Below are 22,678 nucleotides of genomic sequence, written 5' to 3'. Positions count from 1 at the left end.
ATCTGTAATATGACGTCTATCCAAGTTCCGCAACAGGCGCCTAACAAGGGAACCTCCCCATCACACCCCCCTCAGATTTAGTTATAAGTTGGCACAGTGGATAGGCCTTGAAAAACTGGGAACAGATCAATCGAGAGAACAGGAAGAAGTTGTGTGGAACTATGAAAAAAATTAGTAAAATATACAAACTGAGTAGTTCATGAGCAACATATGCAACATGAAGGAGATTGTAGCAAAAGGAGCGCCGTGGTCACGTGGTTAGCGTGAGTAACTGCGGAACGAGCGGTCCTTGGTTCAAATTTTGCCTCGACTGAAAATTTTACTTTCTTTATTTTCGCAAAGTTATGATCTGTCCGTTCGTTCATTGACGTCTCTGTTCACTGTAAGAAGTTTAGTGTCTGTGTTTTGCGACCGCACCGCAAAACCGTGCGATTAGTAGACGAAAGGACGTGCCTCTCCAATGGGAACCGAAAACATTCGATCGCAAGGTCATAGTTCAACCGATTCCTCCACAGGAAAACATCTGATATATTCTATACGACACTGGTGACGGCATGTGCGTCACATGACAGGAATATGTTGACGACCCGCCTAACTTGTACACTTAGCGAATGGGTAAAAAGATTCTTCTACCTTGCTCGATTTAGGTTTTCTTGTGGATGTGATAATCACTCCGAAAAAAGCGATGATACCATAAGAGTTTGTCACATAAACCGAAAATAAAAATTTAAACTTTTCACTCGAGGGAAGACTTGAACCTAGGACCTCTCGTTTGGTAGCTGCTCTCGCTAACCACGGGACCACGGCGCTCCGTGACACCTATTGTCCTTGATGTTGCCTATCTTCGCATGGACAACTCAGTTTGTATATTTTTTTCATAGTTCCACACAACTTCTTCCTGTTTTCTCGATTGATCTGTGTTCAGTTTTTCAAGGCCTATCCACTGTGCCAACTTATAACTAAATATGAGGGGGGTGCGATGGGGAGGTTCCCTTGTAAGAGTGGTTCTAGTAACGTGACTGTGAGGATTCAAATCTGGTTTGCTTTAAATAAATGCTGTAATGATCGTGCGTTAGTTACCTTATGGGACTGGATGTGGTGAGTTAATGTTAGTCAAGAATGGCTTTAAGGCCACAAAGACCTCTCTGAGTTTGATCGATGTCGTGTAATAGGGCTACGAAAAGCTGCATGATCCGTCTGCTATATTGCAGAAAGGCTTAGTTGGAATGTAGCAACTGACTGCTGGCAGTGGTGGTCACGAGAATATACAGTCACAAGGAGACCAGCCTCCGGACTGCCACGTGGCTCTACCGAAAAACTGGTTTAAATGACTCTTAGCACTATGGGACTTAACTTCTGAGGTCATCAGTCCCCTAGAACTTAGAACTACTTAAACCTAACTAACCTAAGGACATTACACACATCCATGCCTGAGGCAGGATTCGAACCTGCGACCGTAGTGGTCATGCACTTCCAAACTGTAGCGCCTAGAACCGCTCGGCCACCCCGGCCGGCGGCTGTACCGAGACTGTCGTTCCCGACGTATGGCTCTGGCGCATCGTACTGCATCTGCAGCAGCAAATTGAGCAGTAGTGGGCACCACAGTATCACAACGAACTGTCACATATCGGTTACTTCAAGGATAGCTCATAGCGAAATGAACTGTTGCGTGCATTCCTCTGACCACAAACCACCGCCATTTCCGACTTCAGTGATGTCAAGCGACAGCTCAATCTAGAGAAGAGTGGAAGTCTGTTGTGTTTTATGATGAAATCTGGTTTTACCTCGGTGCCAGTGATGGCTGTGTGTTGACTAAAAGAAGGCCTGTTTGCGCCTGCAACCGTTCTGTCTGCGTGCTAGACACACTGGACCCACACCTTGGGAGCCATTTCGCATGACAGCAGGGGCACTCTCGTGGTTGTACCATGCACCCTGATTACAAGTTTGTACGTCGCTCTGGTGATTCACTCTGTTGTGGTGCCATGCATGAATAGCATTTCAGTGTGTGTTCTCCAACAGGATAACGCTCGCCTACATACTACTGTTGTAACACAACGATTTCTACGGTCGACGACTTACCTTGGCCTGCTCGATTACCATATCCGTCTCCGATTTAGCATCTATGGGCAGCATCCAGCGTCATCCACAAGTAGCATTAACAGTCCCTGTATTGACCGAACAAGTGCAACAGGCATGAAACTCAGTCCCTATAACTGACAAACGGTACCTGCTACAACATGATCCATGCACTTTTGCACGCTTTCATTGACCACTTTGGCTGTTACATGGGTTATTCATGTTCCATCGTTTCACATTTGTAATGGTTTAGCTCACTCTAACATTGACCTCTGATCTTGCAATATTAATCACTTCAATATATTACATAGACAAAGGTATTCCTGACATTTCGTTACTCTATAGTAATTATAATATTTTTTTGGTTTTGCTGTTTTTCCGTCAGTGAACATGTAGATATAGATGCAGGTGTTCATTTGTGATTTTGAGACGGTCTAGGAAAGAACGTTTGATGTTTGTTGTTGCTGTAGAGGCCCAGAGTCGTGGAGAAGTACAGCGCGACTTGATCTGTGTTGCAGATTAAGAACACCCTGTGGGAAGGCGGAGTGAGAGGAGTCGCTGCAGTCTGGAGCCCGCTGCTGGAGAACACGCCCAGGGTGTCCAACCAGCTGATGCACATCACCGACTGGCTGCCCACGCTCTACGCAGCAGCAGGTAAGTCACGTTTGAGAAGGTCTATGTTAGTGGACGGTACCTGTGGAGTGACTGGGGCGACGGACGAAATGTAGGTGGAGAGAATGTGGTTGTGCAGAGAAGAAGAAGAAGAAGAAGAAGAAGAAGAAGAACGATACAAAAAATTAAATCATTGTTTATTCATTAGCCTTCTCCAAATCACAAGTGTTACTCACTACATTGACTAAACTAGATATAGCCCACCCGGTTGGCCGTGCGGTCTAACGCACGGCTCTCCGAGCGGGAAGGAGCGCCTGGTCTCGGGCACGAATCCGCCCAGCGGATTTGTGTATAGGTCTGGTGAGCCGGCCAGTCTGTGGATGGTTCTTAGGCGGTTTCCCATCTGCCTCGGCAAATGCTGGCTCGTTCCCCTTATACCGCCTCAGCTACACTATGTCGGCCATTGCTCCGCAAACAAGTTCTCCACATACGCGTACACCACCATTACTCTACCACGCAAACATAGGGGTTACACTCGCCTGGTGTGAGACGTTCCCTGGGAGGTCCACCGGGGGCCGATCCGCAAAATAACCCTGGGTTCGGTGTGGGGCGGCGGAGGGGTGAAGTGGACTGCAGTAGTCGTCGTTGGGTTGTGGACCACTGCGGCTACGGCGGAGACGGAGCCCCCGTAGTTTCTAGGTCCCCGGTTAACATAACATAACATAAACTAGATATAAGGAATTACCAGTAAATCTATACTTAGATAGATTTCCCTACAGAGAGAGTCTGGTGTTGTCTTTCGGACCTTTATTTCTAGAAACTTCGTACACTGTTTAGGTAAACACGAGAAATGAAGGAATGCATTAAATATAAGGAATTTTCCCACAGCGCTCGATCACGGTTTCTAGCGATACGAATAGTTTAACATGATTCTCTCTTATGTCTCTTTTCCTCATCGGTGTTACAGCATTCAGTGGGTCTCCAGTAAAAAATAAATAAAAGAATGAAAGGAACTATGTCCAGTTATCCTGCACATTACATTTGTCGAGTCACGAAATACACAACAATATGTTATAGCTGTTGTTAAATAATCATAAACGATTCACAATGCATTGAAAGATATCATCGAAGACAGACGCACATACTCGTTTTAAGCTTATGTTATCAACACAGAGAAACAGTTAAATGTTTTAAGGTGCTGCATATCTCTATTTGGTATCATGGTAAACTAGTGACCTTAATCTGTATTTGTGGCTGAAACTGGCAAAAATACGACAAAAAGTAACTGACTGACTCCGTTCGAACAGTCCTCGGAAGGCTCAACGGTACCGACCGACGGCCGTATCGTCCGCAATCGACAAGGGTTCAAATGGTTCAAATGGCTCTGAGCACTATGGGACTTAACATCTGAGCTCATCAGTCCCCTAGAACTTAGAACTACTTAAACCTAACTAACCTAAGGACATCACACACATCCATGCCCGAGGCAGGATTCGAACCTTGGACTGTAGCGGTCGCGCGGTGCCAGACTGAAGCGCTTGGCCACACCGGCCGGCTCGACAAGGGTCACTGGATTCAGATATCAAGGGGCAAGTGGTCAGCACGCCACTCTCCCCGCCGTTGTCAGTTTTCTTGACCAGAGCCGCTATGTCCCCATCAAGTAGCTCGCCAATTGGACTCATAAGGGCTGAGTCCGCCCCAGTAGCTGAGTGGTCAGCGTGACAGATTGTCAATCCTAAGGGCCAGGGTTCGATTCCCGGCTGGGTCGGAGATTTTCTCCGCTCAGGGACTGGGTGTTGTGTTGTCCTAATCATCATCATTTCATCCCCATCGACGCGCAGGTAGCCGAAGTGGCGTCAAAACGAAAGACCTGCACCAGGCGAACGGTCTACCCGACGGGAGGCCCTAGCCACACGACATTTCCATTTTCATTTATAAGGGCTGTGTGCAACTCGCTTCTAACAGTGCTCGGCAGACCCGGACTGTCACGCATCCAAGTGCTAATCAAGTCCGACAGCGCTTAACTGACGGGAACCAGTGTTGACACTGCGGCAAGGCCGTTGACAAAATGCGACAGTAATACCTTCAATCACTGTCTCCTATTTTCGTACACCATGAGTGCAATGGGCACACTGTGGTTAACTAAATTGGGAGGAATTTCTGCTCTGAAAATAAGTAAAACCATTTCTTTTACCTAACACAACTGAAACAACCATCACAGTATGTCCTTATGGAGATAAATACAAAAGTATAGCCATACCTCAAATAATTATCAATCTATTGCCTGATGCATCTGAAAAACGACCTTTGGGGATCGAAGTAAAAGATTGAATTGAAAATTTTGGCTTTATTAACAGCTACTTTTATGTGAAGGAAATTTGTATTATTGCTGCTGTCCCTTACCAAATGAAGACTTGAGAACAATTTAGCTGACAACATTATCAGCATGGGGGTGCCTGTATGGGAAAAAGGGAATGGCTATTATAAGACCGTGTGTGAGCCAACATGCTGCAACCAAGACAGCCACTGCTGAGGGCAAATAACAGGAGAGAAGGTTCCATTACTCATTCACAGAGACAAATTTACGATTTCGTTAACCGATTTCTATGGGACAAAGGCGTTGATGTCCAAAATTATAGCAACATCGAAATTGTACAAGGTTCATTTTTTCCCACATAACTGTATAATCAGTTGACATTAAAGTAGAAACAATATAAAAGATACAGAACGTAAATAACTGCAACATGCATAACGATAGACAAAAATGTGCGTCGTTTTTTCCAAGTTAACAGATTTACACACACATTTCGACAACTGATGCATCTGAAAAACGACCTTTGGGGATCGAAGTAAAAGATTGAATTGAAAATTTTGGCTTTATTAACAGCTACTTTTATGTGAAGGAAATTTGTATTATTGCTGCTGTCCCTTACCAAATGAAGACTTGAGAACAATTTAGCTGACAACATTATCAGCATGGGGGTGCCTGTATGGGAAAAAGGGAATGGCTATTATAAGACCGTGTGTGAGCCAACATGCTGCAACCAAGACAGCCACTGCTGAGGGCAAATAACAGGAGAGAAGGTTCCATTACTCATTCACAGAGACAAATTTACGATTTCGTTAACCGATTTGTATGGGACAAAGGCGTTGATGTCCAAAATTATAGCAACATCGAAATTGTACAAGGTTGCATTTTTTCCCACAAAACTGTATAATCAGTTGACATTAAAGTAGAAACAATATAAAAGATACAGAACGTAAATAACTGCAACATGCATAACGATAGACAAAAATGTGCGTCGTTTTTTCCAAGTTAACAGATTTACACACACATTTCGACAACTGGTTAATGCACTCGGTATGGAGTGTGACCACCTCTGGCAGCAATACAAGCCTGACTAACGATGGGGTACGCTGTGTATGATGTCATCAACCTCATTTTGAGACAATAACGTGCATCATTCCTTCAGCGCTGCTAGCAAGTGTTGAGGAGTGGTTGGCAAAAGCTGACATGATACAGCCCGTCTCCCAGTGCACCCCAGATTCCAGACATGCACTATAGGATTCAAATCAGGCCACGCCTTGTGTGCAGTATGTTCTGTTTCCAAGAAAACATCGACCTCGCTTGCTCTATGAGATCGAGCAATATCGTCCAGCAGTACGAAGTATGGGCTCACAGCACCTCACAACAACCGCTCAAGAGGTCTCACGATCTCATCACGACAGCTGTTAAACCTTGCAGATTTAACCGCACTGTTTCACGAAGGGGTGTTCGAATGGCCAACATAATCATTGCCTACACCATTAAGGACCATCCTCAATATCAGCCTCTTTGCACAATGGTTGCGTCCCGAAAGCGTATTCCACGTTCCCTTCAGGTGCGAAGCGATAGAGAATCACCGTCCGGACCAAATCGGGACTCATCTGTGAAAGGAACGTTGGATCATTGTTCGACCGTCCAGGTGGCATGTTAAAAGACCACTCAAGACGTTCCCTTCCGTGAAGACGCGTCAGACATAGAGAAGGTCTCCGACAATAAAGACCACTCTGCCAAATCCTTCTTTACACCATTCTCCTTGCTACAACAGCACCAGTGAATACTGCGAGGTCAGATGCAAGTTGTCGTGCCCCTGCAGCCAAACAATGGTTCTCTCTTTCTGATGTTACACGTGGCCGGCCCCGCCTTGGTCTTCAGGATACAGTTTCGATCTCTGTGGACTCTCACCACAGCCGAAAAATAAAAGGACGATTGAAGTTAAGCTATAAGGCCATATGGTCTTCCGACTGGTCTGGTTCCATTCTTACCATTTTCCTCCACCACGGAGAGCCTGGTAGGCGTCTTCTCTGTGCCATAATGCACCGTCTGTGACTGTGCACACAGGTTTTGTGGATGTGGGACTACCCGGCGTACACTATCCCGTTTGATAGGTACCCTGACGTCATCATTGGCGTGGTTGTCTGTTGACAAAAATGACGTCTTCTGAGCAGGTCACTACCGTACGGGCATCTGTTGACAGTTTGTAAAATTACAGAGTGAATTAGACGTAGGACGGGAAAATAATGGTTCGTTGATTTTATTTTGGACACCAGTGTAGATATTTGTTACAGTTATTGAAGCAAAAGAACCAGCATACTGGCCAGCTTCAAACAGGACGGTGTAAACAATTCATCTTACGACACACATGATAAAGATTTCAGAAATTCGGATAGATTTTGGTACAAAGAATTGTAACTACGAACAATCCCGGTAGCGACCTATTTAGCAGCACGCCATCAAGCAGTTGCATATCGTCTCACCGTTATTGCCTGGTAGTACAGCTGCTAATCGCGTCCCCACAGCATCTCCAACGCACGCGCCCACACTGTGGCTCGTCCCACCTGGAACTGACTCCCTTTCGCTCCTCAGTATCCCGCGAGAGGACACACTTCCTGGCGCACGTTGCCACCAATCAAGGGCCCAGCTTCCGGGCTCAGTCAGCTTGTGTCTCAGAATGCGCCCTACGGATCCCTTGTTCACTTGTTTTCACTGTTAGATTTGCTGGAGAAATCTCTAAGCTCCTATCCGGAACTTCCAGCAACCAATGAAAACATTCGCCCACGAATTCGGCTGGGAAGACCGTTCCACCTACGAGCTCCAAGTCACGTACATCAAGACAGAGACGGCTAATGAGTCTTTGCCACCGTTTCTCTCCTTGTTCTTCGGACCTGCCCCCCGACCGCTCTCTCCAAACGGTTTAGTCCTCTAGTCCTAAGCTTGGAGAGGACAGAATATTCGCCTTAGTCCACAGTCAAACTAACAAAATGAATTTCATGCGAGGGAGAGATTGTTCTTGAAATAAAGGCTGCTGATCATAAAGGAAATGTCAGGATGAAATAAACACATACTCCACAAATCACTTCCAGCCATTGGTCCGAGTAGAGTTCAATAAATATGGCGTATAAAAATGGTAAAATAGCATACCTAGTTGATAGGATGTACTCTAATAAAAGGTATACTCAAATAGACGTTCGTCTTTCGATATGGAACATATTTTTTTGTAGAAATAAAGCGATAGCCACTTACGACAGAGCACGAATTGTGAGATACAATGATTTAAAATAGGTATCTTACGTCTTCCGCAGAAGCCACAGTTTAGGAACTTTGTTAAACGACCAATATATTATTGCACGTGGTAGTGAGAGCGTTATGGTCGTCTTATCGTGATGCGCCGAACCACTTGACGCATATAAGCAACTGACCCGAAAACGTTGATAGTGCTGTGGCGTTCGCTGTGTTATTCAGTGGTTTGGTATTTAACTAATTTGTAAATGAAAATGGTAATCTTATATTATTGCATTGAGTAATTACTAAATAATTTTTCACCCGACTAAAGATTTGGTCAAGTTGCTAAAGAACTCCAAGTTAACGTCGTGTTAAAGTTTGTCTGTAAGTTGTGTAAGTGTCACTAAATCACAGTTCATACAACAGATTCTATACAACTATTTATTATGATGGAAGCTGTTAGCATCAGCAAAATGATCATTAAAACCACCCAATATCAGCCATGCACAACACTGACGTATGTTACCTGAAACAATATCCTTCGCAACTCGTGCTTAATTAATTTCGGCTCCATACATCAGCTAGAAAAGTTTGTAATAAGGATCGTGCTGTGAGCATTGATTTTAAAGAACCAATCTGATTCGAATTATCTTCATTGAAATGAGTTCGGGACCACCGGTGCACATTTATATTTACACATTTGTATTACGTTTGGCATTTATGTCTGCAGAGTTGCGTAATTTGAATTTGCCGCTGAGATAATTGTTAAGATGGCGGCAGACAATTCATAGAGACTTTCTATTGTTAGAGCAAATAAGATAAGTATTTGAAATGCTTATTAAACTTTACTTTCGTATTGTGCACTATTTAGACTTCATCAAGCAAACATGTGATTTTTTTTCTAAGGGAATCACAGGCAAAAACGCGATACAAATCGCTGTCATCAATGGCTGCGCTCCTTGCAGCGGAAAGAAATAATTAACACAGATAATGCTTACTGAGAAAGGAATTAAAGTTACAAATAATTATTCACTCATATTTATAATAATAATGAACTCTAGCCTCAAGTAATAATTAACAAATAATTACAATTTCATAACAGACCCCAATTTGATATGCGTCCGCAACATACAAAGCCAACCAACAAAAGGTAAAAACCAAAATAAGACAAACACATATCATGAAATGAATTTACAATTATCATTGCATTTGTATGATACATATCTATATGTCCGATTACATCATAAAATATTATATAAATAATTAAAATTTATCATCGTTTTCACTGTTTTTTCATATATTGAATGGATAATATTTATAATTGTTAGAGGCATAATTTCCTATCGTCGCACTGTAGGTAAAATTTATCTCGTGGATGTTACAATGCCCCTTGGGCTGATAAAAAAATTAGTTTATCTATTGTATATTTTTTTTATCAGTCCACGTAATCCACGTAGATTTGCTACTCTCAAGATGCAAATGTTTAGTTTCAATGTTGTTTCAGACATGATAAAATTATCGTTCAATCGAGTACTTTAAATGACTTCAGTGACTGTATTATCTCGGAAGTTGCTGCGGATACCTCCCGGATTAACTTATATCCCCCCCCCCCCCCTTTTGGGTTCACTGGACTCGGAAAACCGGGAATAAAACCGTCAAAGGGGCTTCAAGAAAATACAGACACCTACTTTTAACGGTCAGGCTTGACATGAATGTAATAAAATATGCTCGAAAATGCAAATTTTTGACTGTGTTGCAAGCATCTGAGATAATGATAACACGTCGCTTTAGAAAAATTAATGAATTACTGTACTGATAAACCTCTTACATTATTTGATTTTCAAACAGCTGAGCAGAACTGAATGTACTCAGACATTTCGCTCTTTACCTATTCTGATCAACAGTAATCTGACACACAATATTTTTAGCGCAACGCAATCTGACTTTCAATAATCCCTACAAAAGAATTGCCCTGACTAACATTAACCTGTACTTTTCACAAATCAATTACCTCACAAAACTCTTCGTTACTCGAACTACTGCAATACAGCGAGCGCCACTACTGCCAGCTAAATAAAAGATTCAAACTACTGAAGGCACTAACTACTGATAGGCATAGTTAGCAAATGAAAGATTTTGATAGAGAACAAACAATGTATTTACCTTAATAGTGTTCAAAAGTCATAATATATATAGCAGTTCATGACATCCAGTCTTACAAATTTACTGTCTCTGATGGACACACGTCCAGATCATCCGCTCTCAAAACTCCGCCATTCCTCTCCCCAAATCCACCACTGCTGGCGGCTCACCTCCAACTGCGCAATGCTACGCGCTGTTCACATCCAACTGCCCAATACTAGAATATTCCAACAACGCAAACCAGCCACAGACTGCACACAGCACAGTCAGTGATTTTCATTCAGAGCGCTACGTGACGTTACCAACATAAAAACCTAAACAGCCTACTTACAATGAATGTTTTTTCATGGTGGTATATCATAACAAGTTAATGTCAACAATTTGCCGCTGACGTCGTAAGACTGCCCCCGTGTCGAGCCGTTGGAACGCAGACAGGTAGTGGCTGCTGCTGGACCGCCCCCGGCCGAGTCGGCTGCCGTCGGCTGTATCGTGGTTTGTATCTGCTGCTGGCTAGAAGTCGCGCTCCAGCAGGTCTTGCTTCTCCTTTCCCACGTCCCTCAGTTTAAGACGGGTACATAAAATGTCAATATATAAGCATCAGTGACAAGATAATTACTATTCCCATCCTGTGGAAAAGTTTATTAGTGTCCATATCGCTCGCATTCACATGGATGGAATTAGACTGTTCTTGGAGTATGTTCTGTATTTTGACACTGTTCAACAGAATGTAGTGATTCACATGTAAGTGTATCACAATACGCACATTTTGAACACTGCACTGTTAATCATACAAGTGTCCCTTGTGTGCTTCATTTACTTACGAGGAATTTAAATATTTTCGCGACACGCTGCGTAGCCAACGTTGCATTATTGTTTTGCCGCGCGGCTGGCTGTACAGTCTGTCACATTAAAATTGGCACGTGAAGACGCTTCGTCTCAAACTACTTAAGGTCATCAGTTCAAATTAATTATTAGTATAGTCAACAGTACTCAACGTTCATAGCGTTGCTGCTAACTTTGACACTCCAAGAGCGTTCATCAGGTTACGTGATCACAGTTTTTATCACTGTTCATCATTATTCACAATCTAAATCACAGTTCTTCACGCGTCCACTAGTTCCTGCGAAACACGTTTCACTGTTCTGATTGCTGTCAGTAGTTTTCCACAGTACTTAACAGACAATCTATATGCAAATGACACTTTTCAAGTAATGAGGTCTGGTACACTTGCACATAAGTCCATATTACCATGACTGAATATCAAAACTTAAAATTTTACACTGTCACATAAACATGAGACAATATAAAACTTTCAGAATCTGCTGCATTATCTTGACCATGAGATCATTACTGAACTGTTTGGATAACAGTGCATTTCCATTTTTATTACAGATACATATATTTACATATTTCAATTTTTTTATTTTTTTTATTGGGATTGTTATTTACCATGTTTTGGGACAGATGTCCATGTTCGGTTTATCTAACCGGAATGTTGCTCATAAGAGCATTTTAAATGACTTTGTAATGAAACCATGTATGTAAATCAGTAGACATTCAGATTTCGCTTCACTGGTGGTGAAAGCATTTTTTTAATTAATTAATTAATTTATTTTTTATTTTTTTATTTTTTTGGCACACAGCTCACATGCCACCAACACTCGGTACGTGTGTGCGACTATGTGACTCAATCTTATGAAAATATTTTTTTATATCCCTTCTTACTCACGAACAAATATATTATTTAAGCATTTTAATCATTTCTATCCTACGTATAGAAAGGTAAAATTCCTCACATTTAATGCAATAACACTCAAGTGTTTATCAAGTTATCTATTATGGGGATTCTCTACTCCTTGTTCAAATAATTCAAGAACATTACAGTGTAATACTTAACATAAAAGCTTATAAACTAATACATATATAATATTAGCACATTATTACTGCTAATTATTTTACCATAAACATTATATTTACAGTTATGGGGTAGTGCACTTGCACTTCTGCTTGGTCCTTTGTATATTCACTTCGTTTTTCTTAGTCCAGGGGACCGAGTAAGATGCTCTGCAATAGGTCTTGTGCGGATATACTTTCATATTATACTGGTAATCTTTTATGATTCCAGGGCGTTCAATGAATAATTCGAGGTATCCGGATAATAATTTTGTTAATTATCTAGTCTCTGAAGCATTGATGCAAGTTACCTCCTGTACTTTCTCTTCTATTGTTGTGACGGTGTCACTCACGTTGCTGGGTGCATCGTTACGTCGATTTTTGTGACACATCTGTGGGTGCTTATGATCCAACACTAACAACTTCTGTTTTCTGACAGAAAGATTCATTTCTCTCATCAGTATATGGTTCGCACCGAACACTTGATTCAGCATTAATGTTATGGGTCGCTGTTGGTACTTACGTGCACATGTCCCACGGGCGAGAGCAATTACAACTTCCCTTTCCTGAAGGAACGCAAGACCCAGAAGCACCGGTACTGACAAGTTATCCATTAATAGGAACGTGCATAATAAGCGATCATTTCCCAAGGAAACTTCCACCTGTGTCTGGAATTTTATACTCTGTGCCTTTTTTCCCAATGCCCCTATAACCTTACAATTTGCAACCGGCAAAATCGGCGATCTTCTTATCTCCGATACCTTCTTGAGAAACTGCGTGTTCATAACTGATACATTCGCAGCTGTGTCAAGCAGAATAGTAGTTGTTACACCATTTACAGTTCCGGTGACACTTGCTTCGATATTTTCCCTTTGTGGCTTATCAGAGACAGCAAGTTCCTGATATAGCTCATCTTCGATCCTGTTGCCATCCTGATACCGTGTCATGTTTACTTTCTGTTCTGTCGACCTATTGCCTTCATTCTTGGCTTCGGTCACCTGGCGAAGGCCTACAGGGACCGAAATTAGTTTGTTGGCTTCTGAGAGTTTTGTTTTGCTTCCGAAGATACCTCCAGTATTCGAACATTTTGTGGGTTTTCAGTCTGAGGAGGCCTGCTTGGATCCTACCACGGTGGAAATTGATTGCTTGGTATAGGTATAGCCTGTACATAATTTATTGGCTGACCGGAATTGATAGAATTTTGCTGCGGCTGCCAATGACTTGGCCATGGTTGTCGCCAATATTCACTGTCACTCCGCATATTTTTTGGCTTGTCTTTATATGAACTGTCTGACCTGTTGTCATTTCGTCTCTTTCGGTTGCTATTGTTATTGTCTGGGTTTTCATTGTGGTCATGCCTCTGATTACCATTCGGTTGTTGGTGTTCTTCGGCCTTTTGATAATTACTGTTATTATTATTAGGATAACCAAAATTTTGGTTGTAGGGATTCCTACTACTATTATTATTATTGTATTTTCCGTTACTGTAAGCTTTACTTTTATTTTTCTTTGGACTACCTTCGCCCCTATTTCCATTATTTCCATTCCATTAATTTTTTCTATTAGGACTATTATTATTGCTGATCACGTCAGAATTTTTTCTGGTGTCTTCTTCCAGAGAATCAATTACAGACAGAAATTCTTTCAGATCGGTGTCTGTAACATTAAATAATTTTTCTCTAATATGTATGGGTAATCTAGCTTTTAACACTCGCAATAAGTCTCTGGTGGTTACTGGCTCTTCTCAGTACCGGGTCATGTTAATATATTTTTCAAAGTACTTTCGTGAAGAACCTGACTTCGGATTGTACATTTCTGCAATGTAAACAATTTCACGGAGTCGCTCTTGAGTAGACGCTGACCAGAATTGATCAAGCAACGCCTTCTCAAAGTCGTGGAAAGTCTTGCAAGTTTCTGCTGCATTTAATGCACAGAGCGACGCATCGCCAGAAATATGTGAAAGCACAAACTGTAATTTCTGTTCTTCCGACCATGAGTTTGGAAGAAGACGTTTCAAGTTTCAAATGAAAACTGTTGGATGTATGTTTTTCTTGCTTTCTTCGTTAAATATTTGAAACTGTCTATGCTTAATCAGGCTTTCTTCATGCATCAAAGTAGTTAAGTGCATGGAATTGCTATCATTCACAGGTGGTGTGGTTACTTTATTACAAGTACATTCTATTCCAGGGACTGATGACCTTAGCAGTTAAGTCCCACAAGATTTCACGCACATTTGAACATTCTATTCCACTATTATTGTTCCTTGGTGACACATATTGCTCTGGTAATATCGGTTGATTACCATTAAAATCGCCGTTAGATTATCTGCGATCTTTTGCCTGTCAGTACCAGTGTTGTATTTACTGCATACTGTCAAATTTTCAAAGGTTTGATTTTCAGAGCTCAGCACTCTGGCTACTTCTGTTCGGACTTGCTTTCGGATTTCCGAGAGAATGTCCTCCTGCATTGGTTCCACAGCGGTAGCCAAACCTTTGAATTGGTTTTGTAGTCTATCTACTTCAGTTTGAAGGCTATTGACCTGAACTGGAATTTTTGTTAACGGTTCAATAGTGATTTTTACTGCATCGATCTCCTGCTTAAAATGGGTAGTAATAGCATTATCACGATCGACCAACACTTGATTTATCCTACAGACAATTTCTTTATCTGTTTCCAGAAAAATATTGTTTACATTTTCCACAAATTTCTTTTCCTTTTCTTGGTCCCTGCGCTCCTGTTGCTGTTTTTCTATAAGCCTTTCCTGTCTACGTTTTTCCTTTTCCTGCTGAGGTTGTCTTTCACGCTCCTGCTCTTTCAGCTCACGTTGTTTTTCACGCTCCTGCCCATTAATAGTAAACTTTTCAAATAATGCGGTTAGCATATCCTGTATCGACATAGCTTGAGCATTGCTAACTTCTGCCCCTTGCCCAGAATAAATATTGTCATTAATTCCTAACTGGTTGAATGCAGGAGTGTCAGTTTGTTTTGGCAAATCCTTGGTTCTACTATCACTTGCGACATCAGTTACTAAATTATCATTCATAATTAAATTTTACAATAATTCTACAGAAATATGGGGAGATTGTTCTACCTGAGACTCTGATGTCATCTCTGCATCAGTATGCTCATTCGGTTTAATCTGTTTCTTTTGTTTTACCATTCTATCACCAATATAGCACAACAAATATAAAAATCACTGACAAGCACCAATTGACACAAAATGATCTTATAACTAACACATATACACAAATAACAGTTAAAAATATTATTCTCGCAGCCAGAATATTCAATTATTACTACTTATAGCTGCAGGTGCTGATTTCAATGTGGAATGAGGTACACGGCTGTAGTTGACCGTCTTCTTCTGTGTGATTGACGGTAGTGGATTGCACTGCTTGGATGGAGGTACTCGTGTCTGTGGCACCGGCGCAGATAGGGATTCGTACAGTAGTTCGGTAGGAACATGTTGCTCATGAAACAAGTAAATAAACAATGATTAATAGTTAGCTTTGGTACCCCGTACCTGTAATAGATCACAATTCCAATTATGAAAATGAATAAATGTACATTGGTGGCCCCACGTTGGGCGCTAGTGCGGCGTCCGCTGTGTTATTCAGTGGTTTGGTATTTAACTAATTTGTAAATGAAAATGGTAATCTTATATTATTGCATTGAGTAATTACTAAATAATTTTTCTCCCGACTAAAGATTTGGTCAAGTTGCTAAAGAACTCCAAGCTAACGTCGTGGAAAAGTATTGTCTGTAAGTTTTGTAAGTGTCACTAAATCACAGTTCATACAGCAGATTCTATACAACTATTGATTGTGATGGAAGCAGTTATCATCAGCAAAATGATCATTAAAACCACCCAATATCAGCCACGCACAACACTGACGTATGTTACCTAAAACAATATTCTTCGCAACTCGTGCTTAATTAATTTCGGCTCCATACATCAGCTAGAAAAGTTTGTTATAAGGATCGTGCTGTGAGCAGTTTTTAAAGAACCAATCTGATTCGAATTATTTTCATTAAAATGAGTTCGGGACCACCGGCGCACATTAATTTTTACACATTTGTATTACGTTTGACATTTATGTCTGCAGAGTTGCGTAATTTGAATTTGCCGCTGAGATAATTGTTAAGATGGCGGCAGACAATTCATAGAGACTTTCTATTGTTAGAGCAAATAAGATAAGTATTTGAAATGCTTATTAAACTTTACTTTCGTATTGTGCACTATTTATACTTCATCAAGCAAACATGTGATTTTTTTCTAAGGAAAACACAGACAAAAATGCGATACAAATCGCTGTCATCAATGGCTGCGCTCCTTGCAGCGGAAAGAAATAATTAACACAGGTAATGCTTACTGAGAGAGGAATGAAAGTTACAAATAATTATTCACTCATATTTATAATAATAATGAACTTTAGCCTCAAGTAATAATTAACAAATAATTACAATTTCTTAACAGACCTCAATTTGATATGCGTCCGCAACACACAAAAGCCAACCAACAAAAGGTAAAAACCAAAATAAGACAAACACAGATCATAAAATGAATTTACAATTATCATTGCATTTGCGTGATACACATCTATATGTCCAATTACATCATAAAATATTATATAAATAATTAATATTTATCACCGTTTTCACTGTTTTTTCATATGCTGATTGGATAATATTTATAATTGTTAGAGGCATAATTTCCTATCGTCGCACTGTAGCTCAAATTTACTCGTGGGTGTTACAGTGCGATGTACTTTCCTGAGCCACCACTGTACTTGTTGATTGGAACGTCTCCAAATGTTTCTCATAACGGCCACAGGAAGCCAAGTGCTATAATTGAAACGTCCCCTTTTATCAATTTTACTAGACTGTGCTTAACCTGACGCACAATATTTTTAGCGCAACGCAATCTGACTTTCAAGATTCCCTACAAAACAATGGCCCTGACTAACATTAAACTATACCTTTCACAAATCACTTACCTCACAAAAATCTTCGCTGCTCAAGCTACTGCAATACAGCGAGCGCCACTACTGCCAGCTAAATAAAAGATACAAACTATGGAAGGCACTAACTACTGATAGGGATAGTTAGCAAATGAAAGATATTAATAGAGAACAAACAATGTATTTACCTTGATATCATCATATATATAGCAGTTCACGACAAATTACAAAACTCCGCCATCTCTCTCCCCACATCCACCACTGCTGGCGGCTCACCTCCAACTGCCCAACGCTACGCGCTGTTCACAGCCAGCTGCCTAACACTACAATGGCGAGTATTACAACAATGCAAAGCAGCCACAGACTGCACACGGCACAGCCAGTGATTTTCATACTGAGGTGGCGTTACCAATAAAAAAACCTAAACAGCCTTTTTACATAGCCCCCATGCTACCCACAAAAAATGTTACAAAATTTTTTTGGCCACTGGCCAATACATATTTGTTAAAATTTTTTTTCACAATTACAATAACAAAGAAATCAAATGCACACACTTATTGATACAATGTTGGTCAAAAGCTCAAATTCTCTCACAGTCCATAAAGACAGTCCTGATCGTTCATGACGGTAAAATAGCAGTGTTTTTCTCAAAGTCTGAGCAGTAAAAGAAAATGCACACGGAAGTAGTGGATTTCCATGCAGTCTTGAAGAAGTAGCGTTGTCCTTCCAACGGAAAGACAGTGCTGACTCTTGACATGCTGACAGGTAATGGGCCACAACAGAGCAAACCCACCACAGAGTCAGTCGAAGTTTTGAAGAGTACTGGTGAGTAGGTCATCACAGAGCAGACACACTGTAGTCCTGGTAGAGATTACGGTATTGGTGGGCCACCAGAGGCGCAGACCCACTGCAGTCCTTGTAGAAATAATGGTACTGATGGATCATCAAAGATGTAGACCCACTGTAGTCCTTGTAGAGATTATGGTACTGATGAGTCAGCAACGACGTAGACCCACTGTAGTCCTCGTAGAGATTACAGTATTGGTGGGCCATCAAAGATGCAGACCCACTGCAGTCCTTGTAGAAATAATGGTACTGGTGAGTCAGCAAAGACGCAGACCCACTGTAGTCCTTGTAGAGATAATGGTACTGGTGAGTCAGCAAAGACGCAGACCCACTGTAGTCCTTGTAGAGATGGCCAGCAGCCATCTGTTGTGACTGTGCAGGTGCACAATCACCATTGAAGAGTCTTGCGGATAATATAGCAAGTCCATAACCACCACTTGTGCAGTCACAAAGTTTTTGGAATCGTCCTTAGAACCAGCAATGCTGTCATCCAGTCCCTTGCTGAATTATTAACACACGTGCAAACACTAACAGTCCCTACTTCTCACATATTGTCCATATACTATGACCAACAGAAACGTGTGCAGTGAAATGTAACTTACAAGTTAATAATATGATGAACTGGTGTCAATTACAATTTTATAACATAAGAATACAATAACAAAGGTACAAAATACATCATTAAAAACATAATAATACAGATAACATTTGTAGTAATACGGGCTTTACAAAAGAATAGAAATAACATATACATCAGTGTCACAGGAATTATGACATAAGTACATACATGAAAGATCAGAATAACTTTTGGAATATCAACTTCACACATTAGCATTAAAAGAAAACAGAATAAATAGTGTCTAAGCATATTTACAAGTTAAATAACATATTATTAATACCAATTATATTTGAGGATAACAGTATTCCTCATCATAGTGAATAGTATTAGAAAAAATTCTATGAAACTACACAGAGACAGGAAGAAAACAAATACACAAGGGTTCTAAAACACATTGGGGGATAACACAATGGAAAGGACAGGGTTCGTTTTCAGTGTAACTTTTGGTACTGCCGTCCAACCCAAAACTTCATTCCATAGATATTTCGTCTTATTTGAACCTTTGCTTCCACCAAAAAAATCCTATCCAAGCATGCTTTCTGTATTTATTTCACATATTTCTTACCTCATTATTTATTTCCAAGAAAATCCTACCTATACCTGCTTTCTGTACTTTTTTCGTATGACTTCTCAATGCATTTCTTCCAATTCATCGCAACGCAGTCTCTTATATAGTCTACCCCCTCTTAAGCTAACTTAAATCTACTGAGCTCAGATACTAAACTAAGGAACGAGGCAATGCAGCAGCACAAATCAAGTAACACAAACATCAATGACAAAAATTTCAAGCTGGCAAAGCAAGCTACAGTAAATCTAAATTACGAAGCAATTCACATTACAACTAATATGAGGCAATGCGCAGCAAACAAGAAAAATAAATCTGGCTTAGCAGAGTAACACAAATTCAAATTCAACAACACTATGCCTGGCAAACAGCAGCAGAAAATGAAATACCTAAACATGACATAGCTCAAGCAGAAAAAATAGTACACTAAAGATAACAATGCAGACAAGGGAAATGTATATTCACATCTTAATGTCTGTGTAATTAAAGTGGTGCACCACAAGAACTTATTGTAAAAAAAATATTACCATGTACTTGAAAAGAAAATTATGTGTGCAGTTACTGTTACTAGTCCCTTCTTATTGTTCTTTCCTTTCCAAGTGCTCCCTTTTTTTAAGAATGTGGATTACAAAAATTATTATTTAATAGATCTGTCAACAGAAAGTATTCACATTAGCAAATGCATTTTATTTTATAAAAGCAATGCTGCAACACAGCTGGAAACTAGATATCAAATAAAATAAGCAACTATGAAAAGCAAAGCATAAAAATATCATTCAATAGTCATGTGACATTTCATAAGTAGTAAAAAAAAACTCTCATCTAGAAAGACAGTAGTCATAATCAGGTGTGTAGACAAACTATTTCTTGTCATTTCATTAGGCATTTCAGTAAATATCAGAAAGTACGATATGTTTCCAAGTAATGAGCGTGTCGTATTTGCGATGCTTTCTACAAAGGAATGTCAGAAGCGAGGTTAATGGCCTCTTTTTTTTCTGCACCTAATGGCTTTTTCTCCAGGCGGCTGGCACACCTGGCCGCTCACAACGAATTACGTCACGGTCACTTACCTTTCATACCGAAATATTTACGACAGCAGTTTTCGCTACAGTGACAGTCTCATATAAAAAAAATTCACAGGTTGATAATTTGGTTACAAATGTGTAGAAACAAAATCTTATGAATATAACAGTGTCCAAAAAATTTTCGCCGGCATTGTGATACATTCACGCATTTACACACATTTCATAATTCTAAAATACGATTCTTGGTTTCCAACATCCTTTTCCACAAGTCAGTGTCCCTAACCGCTACTCATTACTCCTTACCTTATTACACATATATATATTCGTCGACGCTTCTTTAATATTTCATTATATGAAATATGTAGCATAATCAAATTCCTCATCTAGCATCAGCTTCTTGACCATAAACATACCTCAGCAGCATAATACACATGGTCGTCGTAAAAATAACATCATAACACCTCAGTCAACTCTCAAAATCGTCGTAGCTTCCTCCAATAGTTTCAAAACCTAAAAAAATTCTCTGCTCATTTCAATAGTGTCATCAACCTCAAACGTACTTTAAAAATCATGATCCCATACCAAATACATCATTCATAGCTCTCATAGTATCACAATGGTTCCGAAAAATATGAACAGTTCACAAAGTACAGACAAATTCCAATTTCGTAAGTGTGAAGTTACCCAACTGTGAAATTGCGTAAACATGTGTCACTGATGTAGTAAAAAAAAAAAGTTTATCTCTCAGTTAAATGATCAGATAGCTGTATAATTTGTGTGTTAGAGAAATACGGTACCGATGTGTAAAGTTGTATAAGCAAATACCATATTAGCTAGGGCTCCTTGTGTTTGCCAAACACATGGTACACAAAGTAGGCGTGTACCCCCCTGAGGATTAATGTAATTATACCCTCAGGTGTTACAGATTACAGCAATGGAATGAAATGTATCACGGAAAACCTTTGTATCATTGTACTCCAAATATCTTTAAAAATAAATATTTTAAGTACAAAATCAATCACTCAAATACGTGTCCTGTAGCGCTAAATGTGCGTCTTGTTGCAACATAATCTCTGTGGAAGTGTCGTAGTTATCGTCCTCCGAAAGCTAAGTTCTGCAGAAGTCAATGTACTTACCTCATGATACACAAAAGTGAAATGCTTTGCGTATAGATATCTTAGTTATTACGCTTATTGGCGTGATGAAGAAAGTACTGTACAGTAACGTATTGTTGTGCCATGAAAAAGGCTGTCTCATTGTTACTATACCACAAAAGTTACTACTAAAACATGTTTTTCTTTCCAAAAGAATTCAGAAAACTGTGCAGATATAAAACAGATACAGCGCAAAAGCTACATTGTAAATTGTCACTCATTAGTAGCGTCGTGATATAGTCGTGTAGCTGTCACATAAACTAACCTCTGTGTCATCTGGTATCTCACAGAAAGTACTTTAAACCCAGAATGTATTTTCAAGTAAACCAAAATGTTGCATAAAAATCTCATTTACCAGTATGTGTCCTATGTAAGCCTGATAGTCGTTACGTAATCGTGCAGCTAACAAGCAAGAATGTACAAATACAACACTGTGTCGTCTGTTCACTATAACAATGCATTCGTAATTTCTGTTTAAATAAGTTCTCTAGGTTCTTGACTGGATATTTAACTTCAAACATTGTTGCATGTTAACAGTTTCTTAAGTCTTACAATGCATACTAGAAATGTGAAAAGTTTTATGGCAAAGACAAAGTTAAAAAGCAGATTATCTCTCAATAAACAGTTTTACGTGTGAAATGTGGTGTAAACCTTAACTCTTCCTAGTACACAGAGTTTCAACTTGAACACAATTATCATACGGTATACGTCGGTAAAGAATACTGGAATTTTTTTCAAGGTTAGTGTCTTATGTTATTTTTCTCGGAGCCAGCGGGCGCACGCGGCTGCCTGCTGTGCGAGTCATTGTCTGTCTCTTTGTTGGCGCGCGCCGTTATTGGGATTAGGAGACCTAACTTCTACAAATTCGCCTTGCCGAGAGGGCCCAGCTCTGTTAGAATCCCGCCAGTTCTGATGAAATTCAGGTCTGTCGTTACGAATATATCGTCTGTCGTCATGTCGGTAGGTTCCGTAGTTTCTTCCTTGTCCGTCACGTGGTGGAGAATTTCTCCCTGAATCGTAACTGTGGGCCGAACTGTTGCGTCTGAAGTTATTCTGTCTCCCGTAATAATAATTATTTTGGTTCCCATATTGTCTGTTTCTCTGATTGTCTCTGTAATAGACATTACCGCGGAGAGGTGATCTTTCCCTGTAATTATTACTACTCTGCCAACGGTTGTCATACGGATGGTGTCTGTTTCGGTCACGATTTGTGTTGTGAGAATAGCCTTGTCGCGTCCAG

General features: G+C 40.3%; 1 protein-coding gene across 1 annotated transcript in view; it reads left to right on the top strand.

Moving 5' to 3' along the window:
- LOC126251446 (arylsulfatase B-like) overlaps positions 1-22,678 on the top strand; it is a 113,324-nt gene that overhangs the window by 75,944 nt on the left and 14,702 nt on the right. The window contains exon 7 of the mRNA XM_049951873.1: positions 2,595-2,730. Coding sequence (XP_049807830.1) covers positions 2,595-2,730 — 136 coding nt within the window. The remainder of the gene's footprint in view (positions 1-2,594; positions 2,731-22,678) is intronic.

Source organism: Schistocerca nitens, chromosome 4 (genome assembly GCF_023898315.1).
Source record: "Schistocerca nitens isolate TAMUIC-IGC-003100 chromosome 4, iqSchNite1.1, whole genome shotgun sequence".
Classification (NCBI taxonomy): Eukaryota; Metazoa; Arthropoda; class Insecta; order Orthoptera; family Acrididae; genus Schistocerca; species Schistocerca nitens.
This window is presented reverse-complemented; position numbering and strand designations above follow the sequence as displayed.